This window comes from Sander vitreus, chromosome 16, assembly GCF_031162955.1.
Source record: "Sander vitreus isolate 19-12246 chromosome 16, sanVit1, whole genome shotgun sequence".
NCBI classification, from domain to species: Eukaryota; Metazoa; Chordata; class Actinopteri; order Perciformes; family Percidae; genus Sander; species Sander vitreus.
In genome coordinates, this window is record NC_135870.1 from 12,892,069 (window position 1) to 12,919,804 (window position 27,736).

The 27,736-nt window shown below is 40.0% G+C and overlaps 1 protein-coding gene across 8 annotated transcripts in view; it reads right to left on the minus strand.

The window, feature by feature from the left end:
* Nucleotides 1-2,062: 2,062 nt before the first annotated feature.
* znf618 (zinc finger protein 618) overlaps nucleotides 2,063-27,736 on the minus strand; it is a 41,085-nt gene continuing 15,411 nt past the window's right edge. For 2 of the 8 annotated variants that reach the window (XM_078272306.1, XM_078272303.1), the window contains exons 3-16: nucleotides 21,709-21,786; nucleotides 21,406-21,450; nucleotides 21,089-21,139; nucleotides 17,844-17,933; nucleotides 17,244-17,324; nucleotides 14,631-14,720; nucleotides 14,137-14,226; nucleotides 13,948-14,037; nucleotides 12,425-12,502; nucleotides 11,617-11,661; nucleotides 10,789-10,866; nucleotides 9,850-10,008; nucleotides 8,328-9,427; nucleotides 2,063-6,955 (exon numbers count right to left, since the gene is read on the minus strand). In XM_078272306.1, coding sequence (XP_078128432.1) covers nucleotides 6,407-6,955; nucleotides 8,328-9,427; nucleotides 9,850-10,008; nucleotides 10,789-10,866; nucleotides 11,617-11,661; nucleotides 12,425-12,502; nucleotides 13,948-14,037; nucleotides 14,137-14,226; nucleotides 14,631-14,720; nucleotides 17,244-17,324; nucleotides 17,844-17,933; nucleotides 21,089-21,139; nucleotides 21,406-21,450; nucleotides 21,709-21,786 — 2,624 coding nt within the window. In that variant the 3' untranslated portion in view covers nucleotides 2,063-6,406. Of the gene's footprint in view, nucleotides 6,956-8,327; nucleotides 9,428-9,849; nucleotides 10,009-10,788; nucleotides 10,867-11,616; nucleotides 11,662-12,424; nucleotides 12,503-13,947; nucleotides 14,038-14,136; nucleotides 14,227-14,630; nucleotides 14,721-17,243; nucleotides 17,325-17,843; nucleotides 17,934-21,088; nucleotides 21,140-21,405; nucleotides 21,451-21,708; nucleotides 21,787-24,053; nucleotides 24,113-27,736 lie in introns of all 8 variants that reach the window. The other 6 variants (XM_078272310.1, XM_078272304.1, XM_078272305.1 and 3 more) reach the window with 6 other exon arrangements.

Genomic DNA, 27,736 nt, shown 5'->3' on the forward strand with positions numbered 1-27,736 from the left:
TGACAGCAACTGGGTGGATGCGCCCTGGCAGTTCTGTACATTCATGTCACTACTGATAAAAGTCAGCACCTGCTGAGCAGGAGAAACTACAGTGCCGGTGCAACCGGGTCCTCCATACAGGACGAGGAGAGTAGGATGAGGACACTTCCTTCCGCCTGTCCCTCCAATGCTCACTGAGCAGACAAGTCGGGACAGCTGTGATGGCCATAGGCTGGGAAAGGGGTGAAGGTGCCAACCTTGTCAATGCTAGAGGTGGGAGCAAAGCTACATGACACTGCCTGATTTGGGCTTGGAAAACGAAACCTGGATGCCTCTCTTTTGATTGTGTAACAGCCAAGGGCAAAGGGAAGTGTACAGAACTTTTTGTGTTACAGTAGATGTAGCTGGACAGCTACATGCGTCTTAATGGGTAAAGCAGAACAATCAGCTTCATGGGCTGAGATAATGAGTCAGTGTGGAGGAGTTTAACATTAACACCAACAGTAAATGGGTTTAGTAGAGTGCTGCATAGTAGCTCATTGATTAATGGCTATCAACTTGACACTTTCAGGGGATTTCCTCAAAAATATGCAAATCCTCCAGAATTAAAGCAAAAATAGTTCTGGATTATTGGATGGTCTTCTGGCTGTCTTGGCAGGTCTCAAAACATCTTGGCCTTCCATGTTCTGAAGGAACATAATGACCTGGGGTACCTGGAGCTCAACAGTACGTCAGTGTTTCCATTTATCAAATTTACACCTGAGAAATAAAATGCAATTGAAAATTATCTAATATTTGACTTTTGCTCTCAAATCTATATTAACTTCTGAGGCCTTAGTTGGTACTGGATTGGATTATATCATACCGGTGATGCTTTCATTGTGTCCATTCTGTAGCTGATAAAAAGCCAGATACTGCCACCTAGTGTTCACATACTGGTACAGAGGGAACCCCCTTTATATTCAGCTGCTACTGCATTTATCAAACTCCCAATGCAGTCAAAGCCTTATGAACAATGGCATCCAGCAAAAAAACAATTTAGCATTTGCTGTGTATATGACTTGTGTGGATGTATGCTGATGGAAAACAGCCCCACACACTCCTCCTCACTTTCCTTGAGAAAGAGCTGATCTGCAACTTGTCCTTAACCCAGAACAAAACGGAAGCAATTGTCCAATGGGCGGTTTGCTTTCCCCTCATTTTGCTTTTCTAAATGACTGAAAATGAGGGTGAACACTTGGTGCAGTAAGCAAAAACAAACTTAGCATCTCACTGTAGTAATAGCTTGTGGAAAAACGTCACCTTCAGCAGTGTGGTGTGCAGGAAGGGAGGAGGTCTTAGAGTGTGTGTGGGGCAGTGGAGAATGAGTGGGGGGAGGCAAACTTGGACGCATGTGCTGCAAATTAAGCTTTGGTAGGCAGCCCTTGTGTTGGGAGCAGCGGAGGAGACAAGAGTGTGGGTGTTTCTGCATGCCAGCAGACTGCTGCACCTTGGGGGCTGACTGACCCGGGTGTAAAAAGGAGGAAGAAAGACAGCAGGCTGACGAACACTTGCTTGCCCTTTCCCTCTTCCTGCCTCACTCCCTCGCTCTTTTGCCCTATCCGTGGCCCCTGGGGAACCCTTGCACGCACCTTTAAGTAGCCTCTGTATATTCACTCCCCATGTGTGAGTCTTCAATCGCTCTGCCCTTATATAAGGCCTCTTTCACCTCTACATGTGTTGGAGGTCCTCTGTCTCTCCCACTCAGCCACTGTGGAAATCTCTGCTTCATTTCTCTCTGGGTGGGAGTCCTCATTCATACTGAAAATAAGCAACTAGCCTCATTTTTTACAGGAAGATCGTTAAATATCTTCTCAAGTTCTCTTGATTCATAAATACAGAAGTAGGTTTTCTAAACATTTTACTTCATCCCTTGACTGTAAAGGAAACTTCTTTCAACTGAAATGTTGGCAAAGTGAGTTAAAAGCTACACACTGCCACAGTGGTAAAACTGGACTTCATGGTATTACAATACTTGACCATCCATCTCCTCTCAACACACACATACATCTAGCATTCCTCTAACTGCATATACACCACAGTGTTGTTGACACAGATTTGGAGTTTATTCACACATCACATACTACAGTGGGTAATGTATTTAAGAAACATTGAACAGCGCTGCCACATATGACACAGGAAAAACAAAAGAAAAAGACACTGAACCATTTCTTCGCCGTTATATAAAAATAGTGTTGCTACAAAAGTATAAATTAGGCTTACTAATAGGACAACTCAGATCTAAAGCTACACAGGAATCTGCTGCCAAAGTGCAATAAAAAAAGACTAAATGAATATAATCAAACCTATTTTTTTGCATTTTAGCAGAGTACAAAAGGAAGAAATGCCTGTAAAATAGGATGAAAGCAACACTAGATTCTTAACCTGAATTGATAATACAGACTGTAATCTACAGTTAAAACAGAAAAGATCTCCGTTTGCATTCTTACACCATATTTTACATTATCTGAATAAGTTAAAATCCTGAAACAAAATAAAACTTAGTTGATTTAAATTTTCTAATAACAGTATCTAAGTTGAGTTTTCTATTATATCAAAAACCTTTTAAATGCTACTGTAGAAAATAGAGGTATGTTATTGGTGCTCCCTACTGTATCTCTGAAATGAAGGCTCCCCCTTGTGGCATAAAAACAGCAGTTCTCTTAAATTTACATAATACATCCTGTGAAAATGGATGACGTCAAGCCATAAACACCAACCCATGATCAGCATTGCCACTCCCATCTCCAAAGGTTAAAATTCTGTTGCTTATCTGACTCCTGATGAGTGTCTTAAGGTAACATCTACTCACAAGTCAGCGTTTCTCATCAGATGGACGTGAATCATGTTGGCTCTAACTTTATATATCAGTACTCTTATTAAAAGCATGCATATCTTAGATATAATTCCCATTTAATCAACAAAATGAATGCTATTTCTAAGTGAAATTAAGTTGACATCATTATGTCAACAATGGCATTTTGTCCCAGAGCATATCCTATTTAAAATACTTAAAAACTAAAAACTGTAAGAAAAATCCCTTCATCAGTTCATTCGAGGAGCACTGCTAAAACCGCAAACCAATGTACAGTATTTTAACTATATCTTAGACCAAAGCTACATTTTTGATTTCCAATCTATAAATTACAATATTACCTTCTGAGTACTGAGGTAAAACATTGGACTGGTAATTAAAAAAATTTAATTTCAAATATTACAATTTTCTTTCTTTTCTTAACCAAAATATAAATGTGTGACATAAATCAGTTTGAAAACAGCAGTATATTATCACAATGAAGTAATGTATGTCTTGGTTACACTGAATCAAGTCATACTCCCCAAGCCTTACAGAAAGGAAAATAGATAAACTGTTAAAATGTGAATGACATAATACTTCCTTTCAAGAATCTTAATGCATAAAAACAATCAATCAGTTAAGAAACCATTATAGAGTGACCTAACACCTCCTGAAAATGTCCTTTTTGCTGACCTCCAGTGGTTTAACTTCTCACCTGGCTGCAGTGATGTATACTCCCAAGACCCTACGACATTACTGTTGGGTGAGGTTACAGGAGCAACCGAACACATTTCTGACCACATCCATCTACTGCTAATGGTGAAACAGGCTACCTTCAACCAGAGAGGGCAGCAAAACAGTGCTTTTCAGCCTGGTGCTAAGTTACTCTTAAAGAAGAGAAAAGCATTTATGAAACACTAAATCAAAGCTGTAAATGGAGGTAAGGAGGGCAACAATCGATTAAAAAAATTGTAGTTTGCAAGAGCCATTCACCTTTGATTGACAGACAAACTGCATTCAGGCGGACTAAAAAGATTAGCATTTTAGGGAGACCTGTCTGTTCTTGGCTTTACACTTTCCAGATCATTCACTCAAATGCCCTATAATTCCCCATGTGCAGTGTACTGACTTCCTACTTCCTGTGGCCTTAGAAACTAAAAAGGTACAGTCACATTTAACAAAATTGCCCTGCACTCAGCCTCAAAAAAGGACATGTCACAATTCTAACCTGGGTTATAAATAAATGTTGATCATAGCGACAACTAACTGTAAACTGTCTATGAGGGAGATGCAGCAGTTTTCAGTCTGGTGTTGCACAAAAGAAGGTGGCGCCACAAGGCTAGAATAGTGACTTCTCCATTTCCAAGTACAGTTCATCATCAGTGTTCCTACAGGCCGACCGTGCACATCTGTGAGGTAAAAGTTGAACAAAAGTGAACTCTGACCCATGGAGTTCATACTGAAACAGGAAATATTAATAATTAATAATTGAATTTGTCAAATTCAATCGAAAATGAATGGGAGACTAAGTGAATATTCATTGTAGTGTAATGTGACTGTACCTTAGGTTGTACTGGGGCCTAAAGCTGGGGAAAAATGAAAAAAAATAGATGTTTCTTTTTACAGTTGAGATTTTCAATTATGACCATTTGTGTTTAATATTTAAATATGATTGAAAGAATATGATGTAGCTTTTAATTCATGTGGAGGAGCCAAATCAAATAACTGAACTACATCCTTTTGGATCAAAAGATGATATTTAAGCTGCACCACAAATATTAAGATAAACAAAATCCAAATGGGAGTCTCATACCACAATATCCGTATTGATACATTTTCCTGCTATGAACCCAATGAAGAGCTGATCTACTGAGTGTAGGTTTTCAGTATAGTTTAATACAGTGGATACTTGTGCTTGGCTGTGTTATTATTGAAATAATTCCTGACCTGTTTATACCCAAGAGGTGACTTGAACTTTGGAATAAAGCACTTGTAAAATACCAGTTGTCCATGATGTTTTAAAAAGTCCACATTTGACCACTAGAGGACACGGTTTCAAACCATCAGCCAGAGGTCCCTTCGGGTCTACAGGAGTGAAAAACCAAACTACAAGCTTTAGAAAGCATGGTGAAAAGGCGGCCATTTAACATAAATTAAAAGGCATGGTGTTGGTTCTGACTGTAGGTTTTAAGGTGGTTGCATGAAAGAGATTTTAGGCCCAAAGACAGAAATGACAAACTAGTACTTGACTAACTGTCATTCATCAAAGTCATTACAGGAGGTATTAGCTTGTGTAAATGTATACTAGAATCCATAAAATAAATAAATAACTTAACTTTATTAGTATGCATGTGTTGACTTTAGTGAATGTACTGGCAGAATTTGCTTTATTCTTGGAAAAAAATAAACCCTCACCCTGATCCATTTTTTGTTTGTTGCAAATGGCACTAACTGCATGTGGGGTGGAACGTTTCACAAAAGTCACGGTTCAGTACATACCTCGGTATTGAGGTCAAGGTTTGATGAGTTTTCAGTACAGTAAGGGAAAAAGTGGCTGCGCCTGCTTGGGTGTACTCATTCCTGAGAAAATCGCGTTGATTTCACCAACAGAAAATAATTTACCATTAATGATTAAATGTACGAGCATCATGAGAACAGTCATTTTTAGTAGATAAAAATTGAAACTATGCCCTTGAAGCTTATTGCTTCAAAAATGGAAAGAGAGAGAGAGAGAGAGAGAGAGAGAGAGAGAGAGAGAGAGAGAGAGAGATAGATAGATAGATAGATAGATAGATAGTAGCTGCGTTTTACCCTTTTGAATGAAAAATGCATACAATGATCCACAACTACATTTTTAGGCCACTGAAGCAACCTTCTAATTAGCTGCAATGATTTAGCTCCTGACCTGATGCTGAAAAAAATATTTTCAGTGATACGCAATAGTAAATAATAAACCTGGTACACTTAATCGGCAGAGATGCAATGGCAGTGAAGATTCACCTCTTGATTTTTTTGTCGTACATCAATGAAAATGATCATTCTCCAAATACTGTAGCTATATGCAACATTACTAACTGTTGTGTGTTTTCAGAGGTCTGTGAGAGTCGTCTGAAGCAGTGAACGCTGACTTTACCTGAAAATGTTGCCATTCAGTGAGAATAACCGCATTGCAGCCTTTTAGCAGTTTAGTCAGTAGGCTGGAGTAATTCAAGTCACTGGCCATGATAAGACTGATCCTGCTTACATGTGCATCCCAAACCGAGGGTGGTGTACCAAACAAGACAATCTTTTGAGTTACCGTTCCACCCCTACATTTTGTCCACAGTACTTTACAACCAGTCCTTTCTTATATGGAGAAAGGACTGTTTGTAAAGTACTGTTTGTATGAAAGGACCAAATAAATGTAATAAGTCATATTGTTTTATGGTGTTGCAACCTATACAATGTGAGTTTCCTGTAAATATCTTTCTCGATGAGTATTTAACACATTTAAGTTTACAGTTGTTCTAAACCTACAGTATATAAATAATAGTCTTCAGTCATTGGTTGGGGGTGAAGGTTTGGTTGATAAGGGTTGGTCGAGTTTCTCTCCTAGCCCATGTTGGAGCGAAGGAAAATGAGTTTGTTCATCTCCTCAGTGGTTACCTGCTGCCTCCTCTTCATAGCCAAGCTCTGCTCGCACACAGTCGCACACTCATTGCGTATGCCCACAGCAGGCACAGCAAGGAGCCACATTGCCAAGCGAGCAAGCCTGGGAAACTTCTCATTCACTGCTGAGCTCCAGTACTGGAAGAGGTCAGGTGTGCCTTGAAGAAGAGGCTCAGCCAAGTATTGAAAAATCTCTTGTCTAACTTGGCTCTGACTCTCATCATTACCAGACACTGTGCAAGATGAGGATGTCCCCCTTAAGGTGCCACCGTTGTTTCCCCCTCCCTCTACGCGGCTTATTTTAGGGGTTGGTGGGCCATCATTGTCCCGCTCTTCACCACCTGAACCTCCACCACCAGTCATGCCTCCATCCCTGGATTCAGCAGCCATTTCGCATGCACGGGAGATTATATCTTCATGCTGGTAGGCTGGCACTGAACGCAGCTTGAGCTGTGGGTCCAGGACCATGGCTACCTGGTGGGCTCGTTCAACCTAGAGACAGAAAAATTTCAACGACTGTCAGTCCTTCCTTAAAGGACAATTCTGGCACTGTCGCTCTCTGGGACATGTTTTCATGCTAATCGAATACGTTTTTAGCTTGCAAGACGCTAGCGTGGACCGCCGATTAGCTTACAACGCTAGTATTCGGGGCACAGGGAACGTAAAAACGAATCGCTATTTATACCACTAAAAAGGCTCAAAATATCACCAAACTTCAACGGTAGCATAATGAGGGTCCCTACATGTTAACCGAAGCATTGAGAACTTTGTAAGTGTACAGACAGTTTATTGAACGAAGCTGCGGGAGCTCCGTGAAAGGGCTACGAGAGAGAGAGAGAGAGCTACCGGTAGTCAATGCCGCAACACAGCCTCGTACTTCAGGAAACTGGTGGTGTACCTGCGGACATTGTGAAGCTATGGCCACCGAACAGGAGTGTCTGTGTTGCACGGAGTGGGACCTGTTGTGTCGCGATGCCCAAGGTACGCAGTGTTTTGTAGTCTGAAGATTTCCCCTTTCTGATAAACAGGGCTGTACTTGAAACCTGGACCAGAGGGACCAGATGGACAGTTATCCACTGAGTAAGTACACTAGACAAGTTATGCAGAGTGCGATTATTTCAGATATATGGAGCAAATTGCTTTTGATTTTAGTTTGCATCGCCAGCTGTAAGTCATGTCTGGTTTCCAAGACGCATGTAAACATGAACGCGAGTGTCTTTATAATCTATCTTTTCAATAAACTGTCGGTACACTTACAAAGTTCTCAATGCTTCAGTTAACATGTAGGGACCCTCACTATGCTACTGTTGAAGTTTGGTGATATTTTAAGCCTTTTTAGTGGTATAAATAGTGATTTGTTTTTACGTTCCCTGTGCCCCGAATACTAGAGTTGTAAGCTAATCGGCGGTCCATGCTAGCGTCTTTCAAGCTAAAACCTCATTTGATTAGCATGAAAACATGTCCCAGAGAGCGACAGAGTGGGTACACATTGGCTAATAACCCCTAGGTTCGTTTTGCGCCGGAATTGTCCTTTAAACCAATAACTCATATGCATTCATTATATATCAAGGCTTTACTAGGGCTGGGTATTGAACCTCAATACGTTTTCAGAACTAATCATACAGACTGTCAAGTTGGCATCAAATGTCTGGTCAGATCTGTAAACTCTAATTTTCAAATAGTTCTTGGTTTAAATCTAAACTTTAACAGTTTGACTATTTTATTCAAGCAAAGTTCAATCAAAACTACCAGCATTTGTATATTTCAAGAACCTTATTCCTTACAAAATTTCAGAGGAATCTTATCACTTTTAGAGCAAAATGTTAATTTAAGAAACTTCATCTAAGCAATAACAGTTCAGTACCTTGAAATTTTCCTTAAGTGCTTCGAGGAAGTAGTGGCAGAGTTTGCTAGCCGTGCCGGTTCCAGCCTCTCCAGCTTTGGAAGTGAAAAACTTCTCCAAGCGTAGGTAGACGGGCAGCACCTGCTGTAAGGTCGGTCTCCTCTGGCTGCTCAGCTCCAGAGCTGCCAGACGCAGAGGTGCCAGCAGACAAGCCAGCGTACCTAGCAGATGCTTGTTGAGACCTTGGAGGAGAGGAGCCGTGGTCTTACTGCGCCCATAAGCCTCACAAATCTGTTCAAAGTGGGCATGAACCTGCAGAAGAGCTTCAGCCATACGATCCCAGCAAGGAGGGTTGGGGCATTGTGCAGGGCTGCCCTGTGTACCTTCCTCAGTTGTGCTTGTGGATGTGTTGGTGCACTGTTCCTCACGAAGGGACAGCGTGGTGGAGGAGGCAATGTCTCGGCACGTTGACAGAAGCTCAGACAACTCATGAAGGCCTCGAGCCTGGAGACTGCGCTTTCCAAGAACAGCCTGGACAACTGCCCCGAGTGAACACCCCGCGCATCGCAAGCATATCCTGCTCCGGCCACCACCACCAAGTGGCGATCCCGCAAACCCTGCTGCCCACACTTTGGGCTCTGAGACATACACTGTGCGAATGTCTGACATCACAAACTCAGACAGCACATTCTGCACCCAGTGGTGAACCTGCTCGGGCCCTTCCCTCAGTTCAGCCTCCCTCACACCGAGCACATAGCGCTTCAGTCTCGACCCCTCCACCTGGTAGGCTGTTAGAACATAGCAAGCATCTGGGCCTGATGTCTGGGAGTGGCAGGTGACAGCGATACCAAGGGAAGCATTGGAGCCTAGAGCACATGTGACTTTGACTTTGACTTGGTTGTACATGCGGGGCAGCTGGCGCAGTGCCAAGGCACTCATGTTGCCAAAAGCATCACGGGTGGAGTAGGCACCATGACGAGCACCTGTATCCACTAGGGTCTGTGCCAACTTCAGGAAGTCCTTGCTGTTGAGCACGTTTAGCATGCTCAGATCTGAACACATTACCCGTAAGAGGCGCTCAGCCACCTGCTGTCGTTCCTTCTCAGGTAGTCCGTTATTCTCTGCCAGCATGGAGAGCAGATAGATGGACAGGAAAGCAGAGTAAACATAAGAAAGATAATAAGGGTTAATGTTCTTTTGTTTCAATATATTGGCAGAAAACATGGTATCTTAGATAGGAAAAGACAATACTGAATCATAGAGAATAATAAAGACATAACCTGACTTTGTTTTACAGACCAGATTCTCTTTAAACTGAGGGAAGATTTAGAGGCTATACTTGGCATTACTTGGGCATGCAACAAAGCTCCTCACCAAAAATCAAAGCAGGGATGTTGCAGTTATATAGTATGCTTCTTAACCACCAAGCCACCAGAGGCTACATAATTCCATTTCAACAATTTTCTAACAACACAGTTTCATAGCCCCGTATATACAGTAACTCTAACAGTGTGAAATGAATGAAGTTGATTGCAGTACTTACGGCTGACTGTGTGGTTTCTCTGGGAGATACTTTGAGGCGGGATTTGTAGTTTAACTGAGGAATGGGCCGGAGCCTGAGAGCCTCTCCACAGCTGCTCTTGAGGACCGGAGGCTGAGGAGGTTTTGGGCGAGTCCCCTTTGGTGTGGTTCTCATTGTCCGCTGAGGAGATACAGACATGGAACATCAGGCAGAGGCGACAATATTGTATGGTTTTAATGGAGAAAGTGTTTCCAGTGGATAATAATGAAAAGAATAAAAGAATGACACAAAATTAAACAAACAAAACGTGTCAGCAAAAGAAAAGACAAAAATGCATTACTTGGCTTCTCAGAGTCTATCATTAACAAATTGTGCATTCAAAATCAGCTGACCAGGTTTACAAAAATAATTTCAACAGGTTTGTTTCTCAGTCAATTCTCACATAAGATCAGCCACAAATCTTGAAGGGTATGTCTTTATTTAAAGTCAGTGTCAAAGCAAGAAATCAAAAAGCAACGCCAAACAGCAAAAAATCGAATGCCCTTGCCCCTATGCTTGTTTTTTTTATATCATTTTATTTATTTATTTAATATTTTAGTTGTTTTTTTACATGCCTTTTGGCTTGTGGTTGGTCTTTAGTTCTGACATTGTATGTGCTAAATGAATAATTAAAGATAATGCACTACTGTTTATGGTTACATATACAGTACAATGCACCAAAGCTTTTGCAACAGAACACAAAAAAAATTTATCCAGCAGCCTCAGAACCAGATCTGCAACAACCCATATTACATTATATTCCCTGAAACTTTATATTAAATAGTGTGGTTTTAAGAGTTTAATGCCTATACCTTTATAAGGATTATGTGTAATCATACAGACTTTCACATGCATTGCAGCCACTACACCCACAACAGGGTGCCTGTTGAGCTTGACATGCATTTGTAGTCGTGGACTCACCAGCATGGGACTGCATATGCTCCAGCAGGTTGTTGTAGAACTGGAACTGGATGCCACAGGCACCACAAGTGTAGGGTTCTAAAAAATCACAAGGCCCAGAAGAGCATTGACTCTTTGTTGGAGAAGAAAATTAATACACTGTGCATCTGTACATCTACTAGCCTCTAATATCCCTGATATAGACTTTGGAAGTCAGTTCCACCAAGATGTTGCTGTTTTTGTGATTTCTGCAGTCGCATTTCTGAAAAAGTGTGATGCCGTTTTTGGGTTACTTTGAAAATAATTGCAGAAATGTTTAAAATGTGTATGTTGGGGCATCCTAGTGGGGTTTAAGGCACTGGTCATGTAATTACAATGTTCCTGGTTTGAAAATGCTTTCTTACATGTCATTCCCCCTCCCCATCTCTCAATATCTCCCCTTATTTTCGGTTCTATCTAATAAAGGCAACATAAATAACACCATAACATAATAAACAAATTCATGTTTACATGTTAAAATAAAAACACTTAAAAACAGTTTTTCCAACAATCTTTGTCCAGTATGAGTCAGGCGATGCTTATTTGTCAGTCATTACAACACACAGCTCTATCTGAACACAATGCAGATGTACAATATGGCTAATGTTAACAACCCTGTCCAGACATTCCCTCGTGATAATGAAGCTAAATGTGGACAATCTGTTTAATCACAATGGATTACAGAGAAACCATTTGCACCAAACAATGACAGATTAACAAAAATTGAAGCATACCAGAAAAAAAAGGTGAAATGAGATGGAGGCAGCATGCATATTTTCTGCTTTGAGCAGAAGGTGGGGTTGGACTTACTCTGGGTTGTAGAGAAGGTGCTGGCCACCAGAGGGCTCGGAGTTCCTGTGGACAAGAGAACAGGGAGGGAGTTAAAACTACAGACACAGTGGGCCATCACTCTTTCCCCTCCCTTGTTTATTCAGTATGTGGCTTTAGTGTTTAATGTTATTCTTTTAAAAAGGCAAGCAAGATTTGAAATCAAAGAGCATATACTCTAGATGTCTTTGATTTGTTACCATGTTACCACATTTTGATCAGTGAGTGATGGTGATGTATACAACCAATTTAAATACTGCATTTATTACAGGGACATATTGATTGATTCCAGCACCAGGGAAACAAAGAAAGACAAAATGGCACAGACTTATGACAAAAAAGAAGAATTTTGTAACACTGGCAGAAAATACGTTCATATAGCATTGCTCCCAGTAAGAAGCGGATTAAGAAAATGTGTTTTGTGCCTTTAACAACAGGTCTCTTTTAGAGTCACTGCCATGATGTGGGGCAGTGTTAAGGTTATGTTAGTGAGTGTTAGAGCCTAAGGGGATCCAACATGAGAGTCTTGGACAGAGTTTTATATAGTAACAATTGATGCAAGGTAGGTCACACAAACCTCTTTACATCAGCTACTCCCCCTCCATTTCGATTTTAAGCCCCAATCATCAGCAAAACACTGTCTGCAGGAATACTGTTTCTATCTATACTGACACTAACATACACCTGCTTTGTAGCAGAACTGAAAATACATTTCACCGTTCGAGCAGAAGTGATACATTTCCACACAAATACACACACATCCACATAAAATAAGTGACTCAGAGCTCACCGCTTGAATTCTGTGAACTGTTTGTGTCAACCAGACTAGACTGAATTGCACCTTCCAGTTTCCGCCTGAATGGACTGTCTGTAAGTGAAAACACAGGAGAAACACTGAGTGACATGTCCATTCTAAATAACGTGAAGAATATTCTTAATTTAAGCTAAAAACCCACATAACAGTTAAGACCGAGCAAAGTCAATGACATGCAATTATTATTAATCTCAGTTTTAGTTTGCGGCAGGCAAATCAATCACGCTAACAGCCTTGACAAAGGATCCAAATTTTCATATTACTTTTTAATATGGTTTTAATTTCTCCTATTCATTCCATCTTTTTGACCCACTTCTAAGATGTGAGTGCATGCCATGCTTTAAATAGTTCTTTATGGCAGAGCACTTCTTAGCAGAAATACAGTACCAATTTGGACTAAAATCAATGATTTATGACACCCAGGAAAAAGTTTTGGTGAAGAAATGGAGCAAGAAATTGCCTGCAATGTTGACAATGGACTATATGTAATGTGGTCAAATAATAGTCTAAAATACAGATCGTTGTATTTGATTTTACTTTGGTAAAGGAACCAAAATGTACTTAATTAAGGTTTCCTTTTAGTTTGTGAATATTTCTGGAAACAAAAGCTTTAAAAGACTAACATTTGGTGAGAAATTAAGAATCTGTGTGGACTGTAATAAGTGTTTTAATGTTTTTGAACATCATTTTAATGTGCTTAGGTGCTCGAGGCAATAAAAAAAGTCCTAACAAGAAAAGAAAAAACGTTCAACATATCACTTAAATTGTGCAATTAACCATTCACTAGGAGGTTAATAGTTTCCAGCAGGGTTGCCACTAGTAAATTTAAATCCTTTTTCCACTGGCTTGGTGTAACACACTTTAGCAATAGTGAGGCATGCTCTTACGAATTCCTACTACGCCCTCACAGCAGAACTGTGATATTATTGTGACGGTCCCTGGCCTAAAACCCAGCTATGCCAATATTACAGTAAACCGACTGGCTGCACTTCTGTGGTCGTGTGGGCGACATAAGAGTCAAACTGACATTTTAAAAATAAATTATTCTACAGTACAGGCATTAGGCGTTTAGTTTCTGATCATGCTTACTCAGTTGTTTATCCATTTTATCAACACCAATCTCTGCTTAATTTTGACCTGACTCATTACCAACTATATTACAATTTGTCATGTTGACACCCTCAGCCAATTATAAAGCATTCAAATTCTACCTAATGACAGATGTAATGTATAAATTATACTTTATTAGTTTTAAAAGTAAAGTTTAAAAAAAACAATACTGCTCTAAAGGTGCAGGATACTGAGCTTTGATGATAAAATTTCAATTAGTTACCATCCAAAGAAGGCACAACTAAGTGTGCGCGTGTGTGTGTGTGTGTGTGTGTGTGTGTGTGTGTTTTGAGTAATGAGGCACGCAAACTTTTCCTTGCATTATACAATCAATCAACGAAACTACTGATAAAAATGTAGGATAAAAAAAAAAAAAAAAAAAAGCTTACTTTTAATCTTACCGGTTTGGCTGTGGCCAAATTTACTCATATCCATGCTACCACATTCCTGTACCCGTGATGTCTTCAAATCAAAAGAGCCTACATCAACATAGATTCTCAGAGTAAATTGCAGTTCAGTGCTCCAACCGGTGACATCCAATCTGACAATACTACATTGCTGTAACTAAACAGACTTACCCATTGGTGTGTGAAGAGCAACATGCTCTTGGTATGGGTTGAAATACTTGTACTGCTTCCCACAGAACTCACAAACATAGCTCCCAGTTTCTGCAGACAGGAAAACACACAATCAAACATTTGTTTTCATCAAAATCCATGTTAGTGATAAAATCTGTATCATATCAATTAAGGTCCAGTATGTTGGATGAATTGTGTTCCAATAAAAAAAAAAAAAGAAAAAAAGAAGGGGACTGAATCATTTTGTGAACCGTTTATTATTTTACTAGGGCGAAGCAAAAAACAAGATGTCCAAAGAGTGGAGAAGACGATCCTTCGTTTCAAATATGTTGGTGATTCTGCTATGTTTTACTGACTGTAAATTTACATTTAGCAATACCTTAATAATAGAGAACATAAAAACACAGGGGTCTCCCTGCACTGTGTGTGGAGGTTTACGCTACCCCCCCAATCAGTAGGAGTCATTAGTGCAGTGACAAGTGCAGGCTTCCCACCTGCGAACACCGCCAATTGTGTTTGAAGGGACACCCGCTGCCATTGGTTGAACCCGCGGTCTCTGCGGAGGTGGGCGAGTGCTTTTTCCCCTGCGAAGGAGGACTTTTGGACTCATGTTCTGAAACCTTTCCAGTGTGAAGTTAGCTCAAATGCTTAGTGTTATTTTTCTAACATGGATCATCACCATGACTTAAGTTTGTTCATTATAAACGGTGTCCAGTACCCTGAACTGGACACGACGGACTTCAAGCTGCCAAATGTATGCCATGTTAAGAAAAATCAAACGAATGATGCAAATGTTAGATGTTGGATTTTCCCCTTTCAAATAATCATTGAAATATAACCTAAAACCAATAAAATCAAATCATTTTGAAACAAGGGGTTACATTGACAAATTATCCAAATGTAATGTATTTCATCTGGAAGGTATAACTCAAATGTATGGGCTACAATTTGCAGCCTAAGTTTCTGTATGTATATTACATTTTGTAATATTGTCCTGCCATGGTATATCTGTGAAACTAAAGGCCTTTACACACTGGGGACGTTTTTTTTCCGCGTGATTAATTTGCACGTCAATATTTTTTTTCCGAACTGTTGTTTTTGTCATGAGTACTTTCACACAGAACGTGAATATTACACGGCGATAAAGTGAAGTAATTGTTTTTCAGAACAAGGTCGATTTTTCAGAACTTTTGCAATGTAAATAAGGCATCAACCAACCATGTTGTGTTACTTACTTATTATGAGGATCATAATACAACAACTGGAGGCTGTATAGACGGTAAACTTTACTACTGTCAACCTTGACAAAGGCTGAGTTTACCAGAGACTCGTTCTGTTCTTACCCATCACAATAAAAGCCCTAGACATATGCTACACTATATATACAGCCTATGGCTACACCGCATAACTGTTCACTCAAAGTATTTCGCTAAAAGGAAACTCAGTATAACAGCTTACAGTAGCTTAGTGTTAGCTTTTCCTGCTTTGGCTTCCTAACCGTAGTCGGACAGCACATGGGAAGTTGAGGCTGAGTCTCTAGAGCTAACCACCGTTAACCATGGACGTCGTCGGGCCTATTTTAGGGGGGCTGAAACTACCCCAAAATGTTCCTAAGCGGCCACAAATAAGAAAAATTATAGATTTTTATTTTTTTATAGTGCACTCTGTATCAATCACTTCCGTCAGGAACACTCTCGTCATAGATTTAACCATCTATTGCAACAAATGGAAATATAGTTATATTTGGCGATGAAGGCTCTGTTCTAATGATGCTCCCTGGATCAGCCAAGCAGCATACTAAGCTGATGCAGGGAGCACGCTGCTGAGACCCCCCTGTAGACAAGAGTGGGCCTAATCCAAGACATTAAAAGAATTTCAGATTTAAGTTATGACACTATAAACCAGGAAAGTGGAGGCTGGGGTGGTGGAGGCAAACTTTGCCAGTAGCAGCGGTGTGAGGCAGCATTGGAGTAGCAGGAAGCAGTGAGGAATAGGGAGACATTTAAATGGACCGCCTGATGTGAAAAATGGCTGTGATTGGTTGCGACTGGTGGGAATGATAATTAAATTAGTGGGCATTGGACATCCGTGTCCTGCATAAACTAACGCAATGCTTAATTACATTGAATTAATCTTCCTTCACCATTCATCTGTGTGTGTCGGTGTGGAGTGTGTGTGTTTTATTTCTGTTACGAACTGTCAGCTGGTCAAAATGGCAACGTTTTAGACAGCTCAACGAGAGCCTGCGAGCACGGTAACGTTATGTGGTCAAGCGAGCTAGAGAGTGACTAAAGAGAGGGAGCGGCTAAAAGCAAAGCAGTGAATCGGAGAAATAAAACGTTTTCGTTGATTCATCACTAGAAATGCAACTGTAGCCAGCATCTTACTATCAAACTTTATCCACATTCATATTTAGACACAACTAATTATATATCCAGCTACAAAAAGCCTGAAAGTCGGAAGTTAGACATAAGTACAAAGTCGTTGCTATGGAGATGATCCACCGCCTCGTCTCGTCGCATTGGTGTGAACTGGCAGGTTTAAGAACGTTACAGACTGGTGCATTGCAAGTAGTTGCAAGATTTAACTCGTCTCGTTGTGAATCTTTGGTCTGGAATTGGGCTACTACACAAGCACACCAACACACACAGATGAATGGTGAAGGAAGATTGATTCAATTTAGAGAGTGATACAAAGTGAAATTGTAAGTTGTTAAGGACTGTTGACTTGCGTAACTTTATCTCTGTTTACTTGAGGTAAAAGGAAAGGGGATATTTTAGTTGGCTATGGACAACACTAAAATGAGAATAGGTCTATGTTGCTTTTTACTTGTTAACATATTAGCTTCTTCACTGGTTGTCGATATAAGTATAGTTCTAATACAGTAACAAAAGATGCGTTAACTCTCCGGCGCTCCGATCGCTCTCTCTCATCTGCTCACACTGCATCTCCCGTCATTTTCTCTCTCCCTTCAGCAGCTTCCCAGAAGGACCTTAAACTGTCCCACCGACATGGTAGATAGTTCACATTTTCCTGATGTTTATTCGTCACACCCCCAGTGTGTAAAGGCCTTAAGTTAAAAAAAAAAGTGCATCAAACGGTCTTACTTGGTCCAATTTTCTGGTAGGGTTCAACTGGCTCCTCCTCTTTAAGGCCATCCACAGGCAACACTACCTGTTCATATGGATCTGAGAGAGGTGGTGGGTGGAGATGAGGAAGAAATGAGCAATTTGTTTTTCAGGTGAGAGTGGCAAGGGCATCCCTCTGTTTACTAACATATTTTTACCTTCTCTATCTTCTTTCCTATGACTTTACATGGAGTGATACTCTGGAGTTAAGTGCTTGTTAAGGACTACATTGAATTTTGTCAAATTACAGTTAATTCTGTAAGAGTGGGCCTTGTTTACCTCCACTGAAGTGAGAACTAGAAATACACTTCTTCGCCTGAGAGACTATTATTAGAGTCAGGCCATTGCTCATTTAATAGTGTATTTTGTATTTATCTTTTAGCAAAAAGGCTCCCCGTTTTTCTGATCTACTCCTCTTTCTATTCAACTCATTTTTTTGTTGCTGCTGCAGGAAGTAGAGACTCTGCTGCGAGGGAACATTGTGAAATAGGAAGTTCACTTATAAATGGCTTTTCAGATCAAGTCTTGGAGTTACAAAAAATAAATTGTCGTGCAAATTGTCCAAAAACTCCTGGTTACCATCAACTGCATGCAGGTCACGGTGCTCCTGGAAGCAGCTGTAGTATTTATATTTCTTGCCACAGATGTCACAGGAGTAACGGAAGCTATCTGCAGATTAACAGATAGAGAAAGACCAGCATTGTTTATAAAGACACTGGATATTACTGACACTGACAACCAGTATTTCATATATGATTGAATCCAAAACTGTAAACTAACTGTAATCAAGGTACAGTGCATACACTTTAACCAAGTGAGCACCAAAACACAGCAGTTTAATACGTTCACCCTTAATTTGCAGGAAAGTATGTCATTGTGCCATAGAAAGAGGGGCAGAGTTCTGTTTATAGTCATTCGGCATTAGAAGAATTGATAAATGAATAAACAAATAAGATTAAAATACACAGAACAAACTTTGATTGCATTGTGACAGACAAACAGAGGTAGGTTAAATTAGATTAGATAAACAAGACAAATAGGCAGATGAATCCCTGGGGAGAAAGTCATAGAAAAGGTAATAATGATTTTTTTTATTTTTATGAGTAACATCTCCATATAAACAAAGCAAAACATGCAAAACGAATTTCAATGTAAATTAGTTAAATTCTGCATTTTAAATTTGAAATAATAGAAGTGTATATAAAGTAGAGTTCTTAAGAATTAAACGGTAAATTGTCTATGCATTTTTATTTGGAATTCGTCAAATTGCACAAACTGCTAACACATGATCCAAACTGGATTTTTTGAACTGGAATACTAAATTGAACTTTAGTTAGCCATTTTTTGCCAACTCTGTCGAGGGCTAAGCGAGTGAAAGGATATAAGGGATGTAGATTACTTCTTCTGTTCTTGGTAATTTTGTTGCCGTGTATTGTGCCAGGTGGCTGTTGACAATTAAGAACACCTGACGTGCGCCTTGGCACACCACAGTGAAATCTTTTTTTGTCCAATCTGTTGCATAAACAGCATGGCATAGAGCAACTGGAAGACAAAATCAATTTCTAACCTCCTTTCTCCAGTTGGTTCAGGTTTAGTCTTCTCTCCACAATAATATGCCAAACTGATGTTGCCCCAGCAGACGGCCCCTCACCTTACACACCCATGTGACAAATGTTTTATCATTTAGCAGCTTTCTTCAGTCCATTCTGACTGTTAATTCAATCAGCTGCATTCTTGGCAGAATTCCTGAGGTATTACAAATATGTATTTAAATACTGTACAATATAGGTTTATTCTGCAGTTGATTTAAAACAACCAGTTTCTTCAATTAACAGCAAAAGGGTGTATGCAATTTGCACTTAATTGGCAACAAGGACATACAGCTACAAAAGTGATTATTGGGGTGCCTAACTGTAATTGCATTTATAACCCCTCAAGGCTCCAATACCATGCATATTATATATTTCCCCCACTAATTGACGTAATTAAAACATTTCCTGGCATTTGTCAGTGTAATTAAAGCTAAATAACATCATTGCTCCAAGCATAGGTGAGGACATTCATAAATAAAAATAAAGATACAACAACCTTAAATGTCCTCTGATTTGGATGTATTAATAAATATATAATTTATATCTTCTTGCTCACAGCTTTTGATGGCTATGAAATAGTTCAGAAAAAAAGCCTGGACAAATCCATTTTGCTTATCAACTTTTTTTATTTGATAAGCACTTAAACCATGACTTATTTCACATGTTTAAATGCAAAAGGACAGTTTGCATTTTCATGTTTAGGTCTGCCAATTTCACAAAACTGAAAATGCAAAATCCATTTTATATTTGATGTCACAATCAATCAGGGTTATATTTTGGAATACACAATGCAGAGACATCTGGCAGGTCGCTGAATTGGTCAGTCAAGTATGAGAAAGTGATAACATTCTAGAATTCCTGAACTCCTGTCTCATAGTAAAAACCTCTGTTTAGTATGTTGGTGTCTGATGATTCAAATAGATTGATGATCCATTAATCAAACAATACTTCCTGGATGGCATTTGATTATCTCACTGATACCTGAAGAGTGTGTGTGTGTGTGTGTGTGTGTGTGTGTGTGTGTGTGTGTGTGTGTGTGTGTATTTTTTATAACACAGGGCTGTTTTTGTTCTTAACGCCCACTTGGTCAGAACTACAGAAAGTTTGTTCTAGCTGGGCTCCCAAAATACTCTTTTCAACTCCAAGAACTCCACAATAACAGCCTGTGTTGTCTTTTTTTTTTTTTTTAAATTCTCCTTTACCCACACTTCTTCAACCGAGGGATATTTTACAACCCATACTAACTGGAAAATCAAGGCTTCATATCATTATTGGCCTTGCTGAATGGTCCTCAGTTTGTTTTAAAATGCAGACTTGCAATGATCCAGGGTAGGTTGCTGTAGTAACCAATCATTAAGAAAAAGTCTGGCGTTAAGCAGGCTTAAAGTCAAGGTTACAATCATTTTATATCTTCACAGTGCTGCCCTAAACCTGAGCTTTAAACATATTTTGATCACAGACATGTAGAACTAATTTTATTCTTCAGGAAAATATGTCTATATCTATAATAAATCAATTGCTACTAAAATAAGCTATAATTTTCCTTTAGTTGCCGCATTTTTTTTGGGGCCACTTGAAGCAAGTTATATTTAAAAATGCTCTTAGAAATAGGCATGCCAGTCAATATCAAGTATAAAGTCTAAATATGTGGCGTCAACCAAAAATGCTTTACAGCATGTTCCATCCTCCTAAAAACTTAATCTATCAGGTTTTTTCCCTCAAGCATCATCTCTTGCCTACTAATTAACACTGTCAGAGACCTTTTGGTTGCACTGGATTTGTATTCCTCATACAGTTAAAAAGAAAGTGACTGTTGTTCTGTCTGCATCAATATGATTGCTCTTTCTTCCTGCCATGTTGAGAGTGCTGCCTTTAAGCGATGTGCACATTCATGTAATGATTGCTGAAAGTGTGTGTAGCAAGCTTTATAAATAACTCAAGTACTACTCTGAGAGAGGAGTATTTTTAGTCCTAATCAAACTTTCACCGTGATTCATGGGAGTGATTTTAAGATGGCTGATAAATACAGGCCCTGGCAGCTGATATACAATGCACTTAAAAGAGCAACATCCCTATACCCGCCATTTCTTTTTATATGTAGTTTCAGGTTTCCCTCACTTAAAAAAAGAGGAACTGATGTCAAAAAAAAAAAAATCATTGTGATAATCAGAACATTGTGTCCACACATGACATGATTGTGCCAGAAATATGTTGATGTTTCCTTATAGGTACCTGGTATTAGGATGTCACCTATGGGAAGGCGGCTACAGTGAGGAGACAAGACTGATGGGAGAGAGGGAGGGGGACAATGAGGGTAAATAATATGGCTTTTAGCCTGCTAAGTCACATAGAGACAAAGGTATCTTTAGTTATAAGTTGTGTTTTAAGTGTGGATTGCTTTAAGTCAGCTTTGTGAAAATCAAAAAGATACGTATCTAGTAAAACAACATTTCACGTCTGTTAAATGAGCCAGGTATGAAATAAACAGCTTGTGCTAGCATGCTTATAAACTTGAGTGTATTCACTAGATGAGCAAAAGGTGTACTCACTGTTGGGTGTCTGGGGTAGACCATCTGCAACCATGCTATCTGATTCTATAGTGGAAAAAGAGGGGGAGACAGTCAGCCTTAGATAAATCTGTGAATAGCTTCTGACTGGTGCTAAAATTGCTTTAATACATTAATACAATAAAACAATTCCTAGCCAAAACAGGACATGCATGACTCATTTAGAGGAAGTGAATCATTTTAGGACCATAGTGTCAAGAGAGGAAAAACACAGCCGCCAGTCAGTTATTATTTTTCGGCTTTTCATAAAGACAATACATGCGTAAAATAAAAAAAGTGTCATACCTCTGTGTGCCCTGACGTGTGTCTGAAAGCAGTTATAATATTTGTATTTCTTCCCACATACTCCGCATACATAGGAACCTGCATGAAAATTCAAAACAGTGTGATTAAAAACAAAGTGACTGCATCATCAGGAGTATATGACGGTCTTTTAGGGACATTGTAGGAAAAAAATCTATTATGGAGCTGGGGGAGGAGGGCATTATTCCGAGATTAAAGTCGTAAATTTAGGAGAAAAAAAAAACTCAGATTTTCTCTGAGATTAAAGTGGTAAATTTAGTAAAAGAAAATTCAGAATTTTTTTTTTTTTTCCCCCTCAAGGAACCACACTGCTTCAGGATAACCACAGATGCCGCAGCTTACTGTGTATTATGCCTGCAGTTAATAACCCACCCAATCAAATAATATATTGCAATTTGGATTTATCAATAAGGAAATATGTGATTTTAGCCCCAAATCACCATATTATCATAAGCATTCGGAAAATACATTGCCATGAATTATGCTCCAACCGAGTTTGGGCTGTTTTGGGTAGGTGTTGCTATAATAGCTTACATGTAAATATAAAACACTCATGTTCTCTGCTGCCATTATTACTGTAAGGTCTCTCATTTACATTGGTGACTCTCTAAACAGCCATCTGGAGGCAGCAGGCATCTGATCCATCTAGGGCTGTCAGCATTAATGCATTAATCGCGATGTGATTAAGGGCCGAGCATAACGCATTAATGTTTTTTTAATCGCATGCCGGCTATTATTAATTTATTTTAGACTTCACCCGGCTTTGCGTCGTGCCTAACAGGCTACCATTTTGACCCTTTGCAGCACCTTTACTTATCATCAAGCTGCCAAACTTCCTCCTGCTGCAGGCTACAGGCATGATGGAGAAAGACAGCAGCAACACAACTCTGAATGGCGCTTTTTATTTTCCAAAACTCCCGGACGGCTCGTAGACAAGTCGAAAGCCATATGCACATTGTGTAAAGCTGAATTAAAATATCACCGAAGCACGTCAAGCTTGAGCTACCGCCTACGGAGCTAAGCATAGTAGTACAGTTAACGTGATGCTACCCGCTAGCATGCTACCCACTCAGGCAAAGCACTATTTTGGAGAGTGCTACTTGCCGACCTGTGGATGAAACCAAATCCCAAAAAATTACTACAGCTCTTGCGAAACGGGTGGCAACTAACTGCAGACCTGTCAGCATCGTAGAGGACTCGGGTCTTAAAGACGTACTACGGTTGGCATGTTCTGACCTGTCTCATTGCTATCGAGGGGGACAGCAGCCCCACGCGGAGAAAGCAGCCCAACTGGAACAGCTGCAAAGTGCTGCAAACGCTGTCTCATTAACCGGTGATCACTGGACGTCAGTGAGTAATCAACATTATTTAGGAGTTACTAAACACTATATTGACTCTAGTAAGGATAGGGATTTTTAGTTTTTTAGTTAGGTACTTGGAGGAGTTGTGCAGTAATGACAGATTTTTCTTTACAGTAAATAAATAATTACAAATCTTAAAATCAAGTTCATAAAGTAACTTTCTTTGCATTCATTTGATTCCCAATCAAGATACACTGGTAAGAATTGCTTTCGACTGTTAATATGTACTTAAAAACTGTTCTGAAATGCAAAAGAATAGAATTTTAATCATGTGATAAAATATGTGATTAATCGCGATTAACTATAGAAATTCAGCGATTAAAAAAATTAATCGTTTGACCGCCCTAGATCCATCTGCATCTCTAACTGGAGTGATGATGTCACTGTCAAGCCAATTATGCACGCCAGGTCCGCTGGTTAGCCTACATTTTGTGCAACTAGCATCAACCCCCCCCCCCTCCCCCAGATCTGTTGAAAACAGTTCACACAGCTCCACTTAAAACTTCTCGCTCCCTCAGGACCATCTGTTCCTGCCAGTCTTTCACCCGGTGTCTCCATCCTAAACACCGGAAAACTAGGTAACGCCATATTTTTGGCCTGGAGCTCCACATTTTTAATTATAATAGACTACAGGTAGCCTATGTGTGGCTACAACTGGCTATAACTTTCCTGAGGAAAATTCTCTACAGGATTCCCAAACTGTCAGTGCGTCGTGACGGGGAAAGTTCCTCTGTGATTAAAGGGGGTGAAAGTGGTGAATGTGATAAGCCATGATTGCCACAGCCTCTAATGCACCCACCTATGCCGTCTTTCTGATCCCACCTGTGCCCATGTGTGCCACATGTGCGCCAAGGAAGCCTGGCCACGAAATTACCAAAAGTGTGTTTGGCACACTCCTGGCGCACTTGGCAGGGCGCACCTGATCTGACTGCACCGCTGGTTAATAGAGTTACCATACCATAATACCTGAAGGTGGGTGGACAAAAACTCTTGTTGTCCCCCCTCCTGACCCAGTGTCTCCGGCACTACAACACAATCAACAGAAAGATATCTCTGGTTACATCTGTGGGCAATTAATGGGATGTGTGTTACAGCAGGACACAATACAACAGATCGTCACTGCAAGCATAATAATACACAGCAAGCTGCAGCGTCTTTGGTGGGATGATGTTGATCCAACCTTGCAAAGTGAAGCAATGTGGTTCCTTGACAAAAACATCATTTCTCCCAGTTTTATTCTCGTAAATGTGTGACTTAAAAGGACAATTCCGGTGCAAAACGAACCTAGGGGTTAATAACAGATGTGTACCCACTCTGTCGTTCTCTGGGACATGTTTTCATGCTAATTGATTGTGTTTTTGGCTTGAACGAAGCTAGTGTGGACCGCTGGTTAGCTTACAACGCTAGTATTCGGGGCACAGGGAAAGTAAAAACAAATCACTATTTACACCACTAAAAAAGCTCAAAATATCACCAAACTTCAACGGTAGCATAGTGAGGGTCCCTACATGTCAAATGAAGCATTTAGAACTTTGTAAGTGTACAGACAGTTTATTGAACGTAGAGCTGCGGGAGCTCCGTGAAAGGGCTACGAGGAAGAGAGAGCTACCGGTAGTCAATGCCGCAACAGAGCCTCGTACTTCGGGAAACTGGTGGTGTACCTGCGGACATTGTGAAGCTATGGCCACCGAACAGGAGTATCTGTGTTGCACGGAGTGGGACCTGTTGCGTCGCAACACCCAAGAGAGACAGTGTTTTCTACATATTGTGTTTCTGAAGATTCCCCCTCTCTGATGAACAGGGAAACTTTTTTCCATGTCACGAAAATAAATTGGAGACTGTGACCAAGACCAGAGGGACAAGATGGACAGTTATCCACTGAGTAAGTAAACTAGACAAGTTGTGTTTTACATCGGTGCGATTATTTCACATATATTGTGTAAATTGCTTTTGATTTTAGTTGGCATCGCCAGCTGTAAGTCATGACTGGTTTCCCGAAGTACGAGGCTCTGTTGCAGCATAGCTCTCTCTTCCTCGTAGCCCTTTCACAGAGCTCCCGCAGCTCTTCGTTCAATTAACTGTCGGTACACTTACAAAGTTCTCAATGCTTCGGTTAACATGAAGGGACCCTCACTATGCTACCGTTGAAGTTTGGTGATATTTTGAGCCTTTTTAGTGGTATAAACAGCGATTTGTTTTTACTTTCCCTGTGCCCCGAACACTAGCGTTGTAAGCTAACCAGCGGTCCGCGCTAGCTTCGATCAAACCACAAACACAATCAATAAGCATAAAAACATGTCCCAGAGAACGACAGAGTGGGTACACATCTGTTATTAACCCCTAGGTTCACCGGAATTGTCCTTTAACAATCTCAGAATATCTGGAGTTTTTTTTTCTCGCAAATTAATTTTGTTTCCCTACAATGGCCCTAACACGCTGTCATAGGAGTACATACACACATAGCATTCTTCATTGTCATAAAATGTAAGATCTTAGTTCCAAGTTAACAAAATGTTTACCGATCGTAAAATTCTGAGAACTTTTCTCTGCTTTTGCCTAAAAAGGGAAGAATGACTACAAATCTGATTATGTGATTGAAATAGGGGTAACCCTGAATAGTCGAATAGTCGATGCTTCGATCAAACGAGCCTGATTCGACTGTCAGTCTCACAGTCGAATCTTCGCAGCGTCGTAAAGCCCAGTCCAGACGAAAGATTCGCGGCGAGACGAGTTGAAACTTGCAGCTACTTGCAACGCGCCGGTCTGCAACGTTCTGAAACCTGCCAGTTCACACCAATGCAACAAAACGAGATGGTGCATCATCTTCATAGCCACAACTCTTTGTACTTCCATTCCAACTTTCAGGCTTTTTTTGTAGCTGGATATAATTTGTTAAGTCTAAATATGAATGTGGACAACGTTAGTGATAATGAGATACTTGCTACAGTGGCTTTTCTAACGATTCCTCGAATAACTTGAATAATTCGATTACAAAAAAATCCTCGAAACAAAATTCTTTGCCTCGAAGCTTCGTTAAATCAATGTAATTAAGGTTGTACGGCTCACTGTGTTTCCGCACGGAGGATAATTACTAGCGCACACAACAGGTTGATGCTTCTGCAGACACAAGACATTTATATACTGTCTATGCACGAGACTGACGGCCCAGATTACAAATGAACGAAGACGAAAATAGCGAGGGTCTAAGAGAAGAGACAGGCGAGAGAAAACAGAAGGTTTGGGATCATTTTAAACTGCAAACATGCTGCTACATCATCTTTGTAGAAAACATCCAGTCTACTCATCCATTCCACGGAGCGAACCTGACACAAGGTAGCTAACTACCGTCTGCTGCTCTCGTCCACCGCGCTGTTTTACAAAACTAGCCTACAGCATGCTACTCTGCAAATAGCGATGTTTTACCAACAAGCTAAAACGAGAGCTGTTGGTTTGTAGTCTGACTGTTTATTAGTTTGCTTCTAATCTTTGGAAACTTAGCTGCTGCCGGAGACAAACCGGCTCCTCCCCCCAGCATGGCTACTTAAAATGCACGTGAATGACGTCATCATGCCGGTGATGTCTGCATTCTTTATTCTTTCTCCTCACTCAGTATTAGCCTTCTTAAAATGTGTCCCCCAGAACAGTGTAGTTGAATAGCCCTGCTGTAAGCTTTGTACAGTCACATAGGGGGTGAAAAATATTAACATTTGGGCCATCAAAAATGTACTTGGAATTTGGCAATAAAAAATGTTGCTTTTTCAAAAAAAAAAAAAACTCTCTTTTGTATATATACAAAAGACAGGTTTCCTCTTTTTTTTATTAGTACACAGCAATAATAAATATTTACTATTGCTGTTTACTAAGTATTTCTTACTACGTATTTCTTATCAGATTACTCGATTAATCGATAGCTGCAGCCCTAGTCTGGTCGCAAATCTTTGGTCTGACTCTGAACTGGGCTTTATGAAACAAGGTACCTGCCATTTTGGCTATATGGGGGTGCTCAATGTCAGGTTTACATAGAACTACCCATTTTCCTGTTTTCTCCCAATAAGTTAATATACAGCCTACATGCCTATTATGATATAAATATTAACATATTGCTGTAAATAAAAATGTGAAATCTGTGGCTGGTTAGCTCAGTTGGTAGAGCAGGCACACAGAGGTTTAATCCTCGACACAGAAGGTCCAGAGTTTGAGTCCAAACTGTGACGTTTCCTGCATGTCTTTCCCCTTTCTCTCCCTTTTCACATTCTCAAGTGAGTGAATAAATCCAACCGCCCAACAAATTTAAGTTTCACTTTCCATGATCCATGACTGACGGTCGTCGCCCACACGCCTCCCCAACCACATGATATGATGATTGGCAAGACTTAACAATTCTGATTCTGCTATGAAAATTATTAGTCAGGACACCTCTAGATTGAAATATGAATGTCAGAAGCAAAGATTGGTATCAGGGCCAATCAAGACATGTGTTATATTTTTGGGAGGTATTTCCAATATTCTGTCCTCCTATGCTATAAATGAAGCTACACTAAATATTAGAAACATTATAACTTCCATTAAAATGTAGGATTATTGCAGGCCTGTTGTATTAAGTGCAGTAATTTTAGCTAGGTGTACCCAATAAACTGGCAACTAAAAAG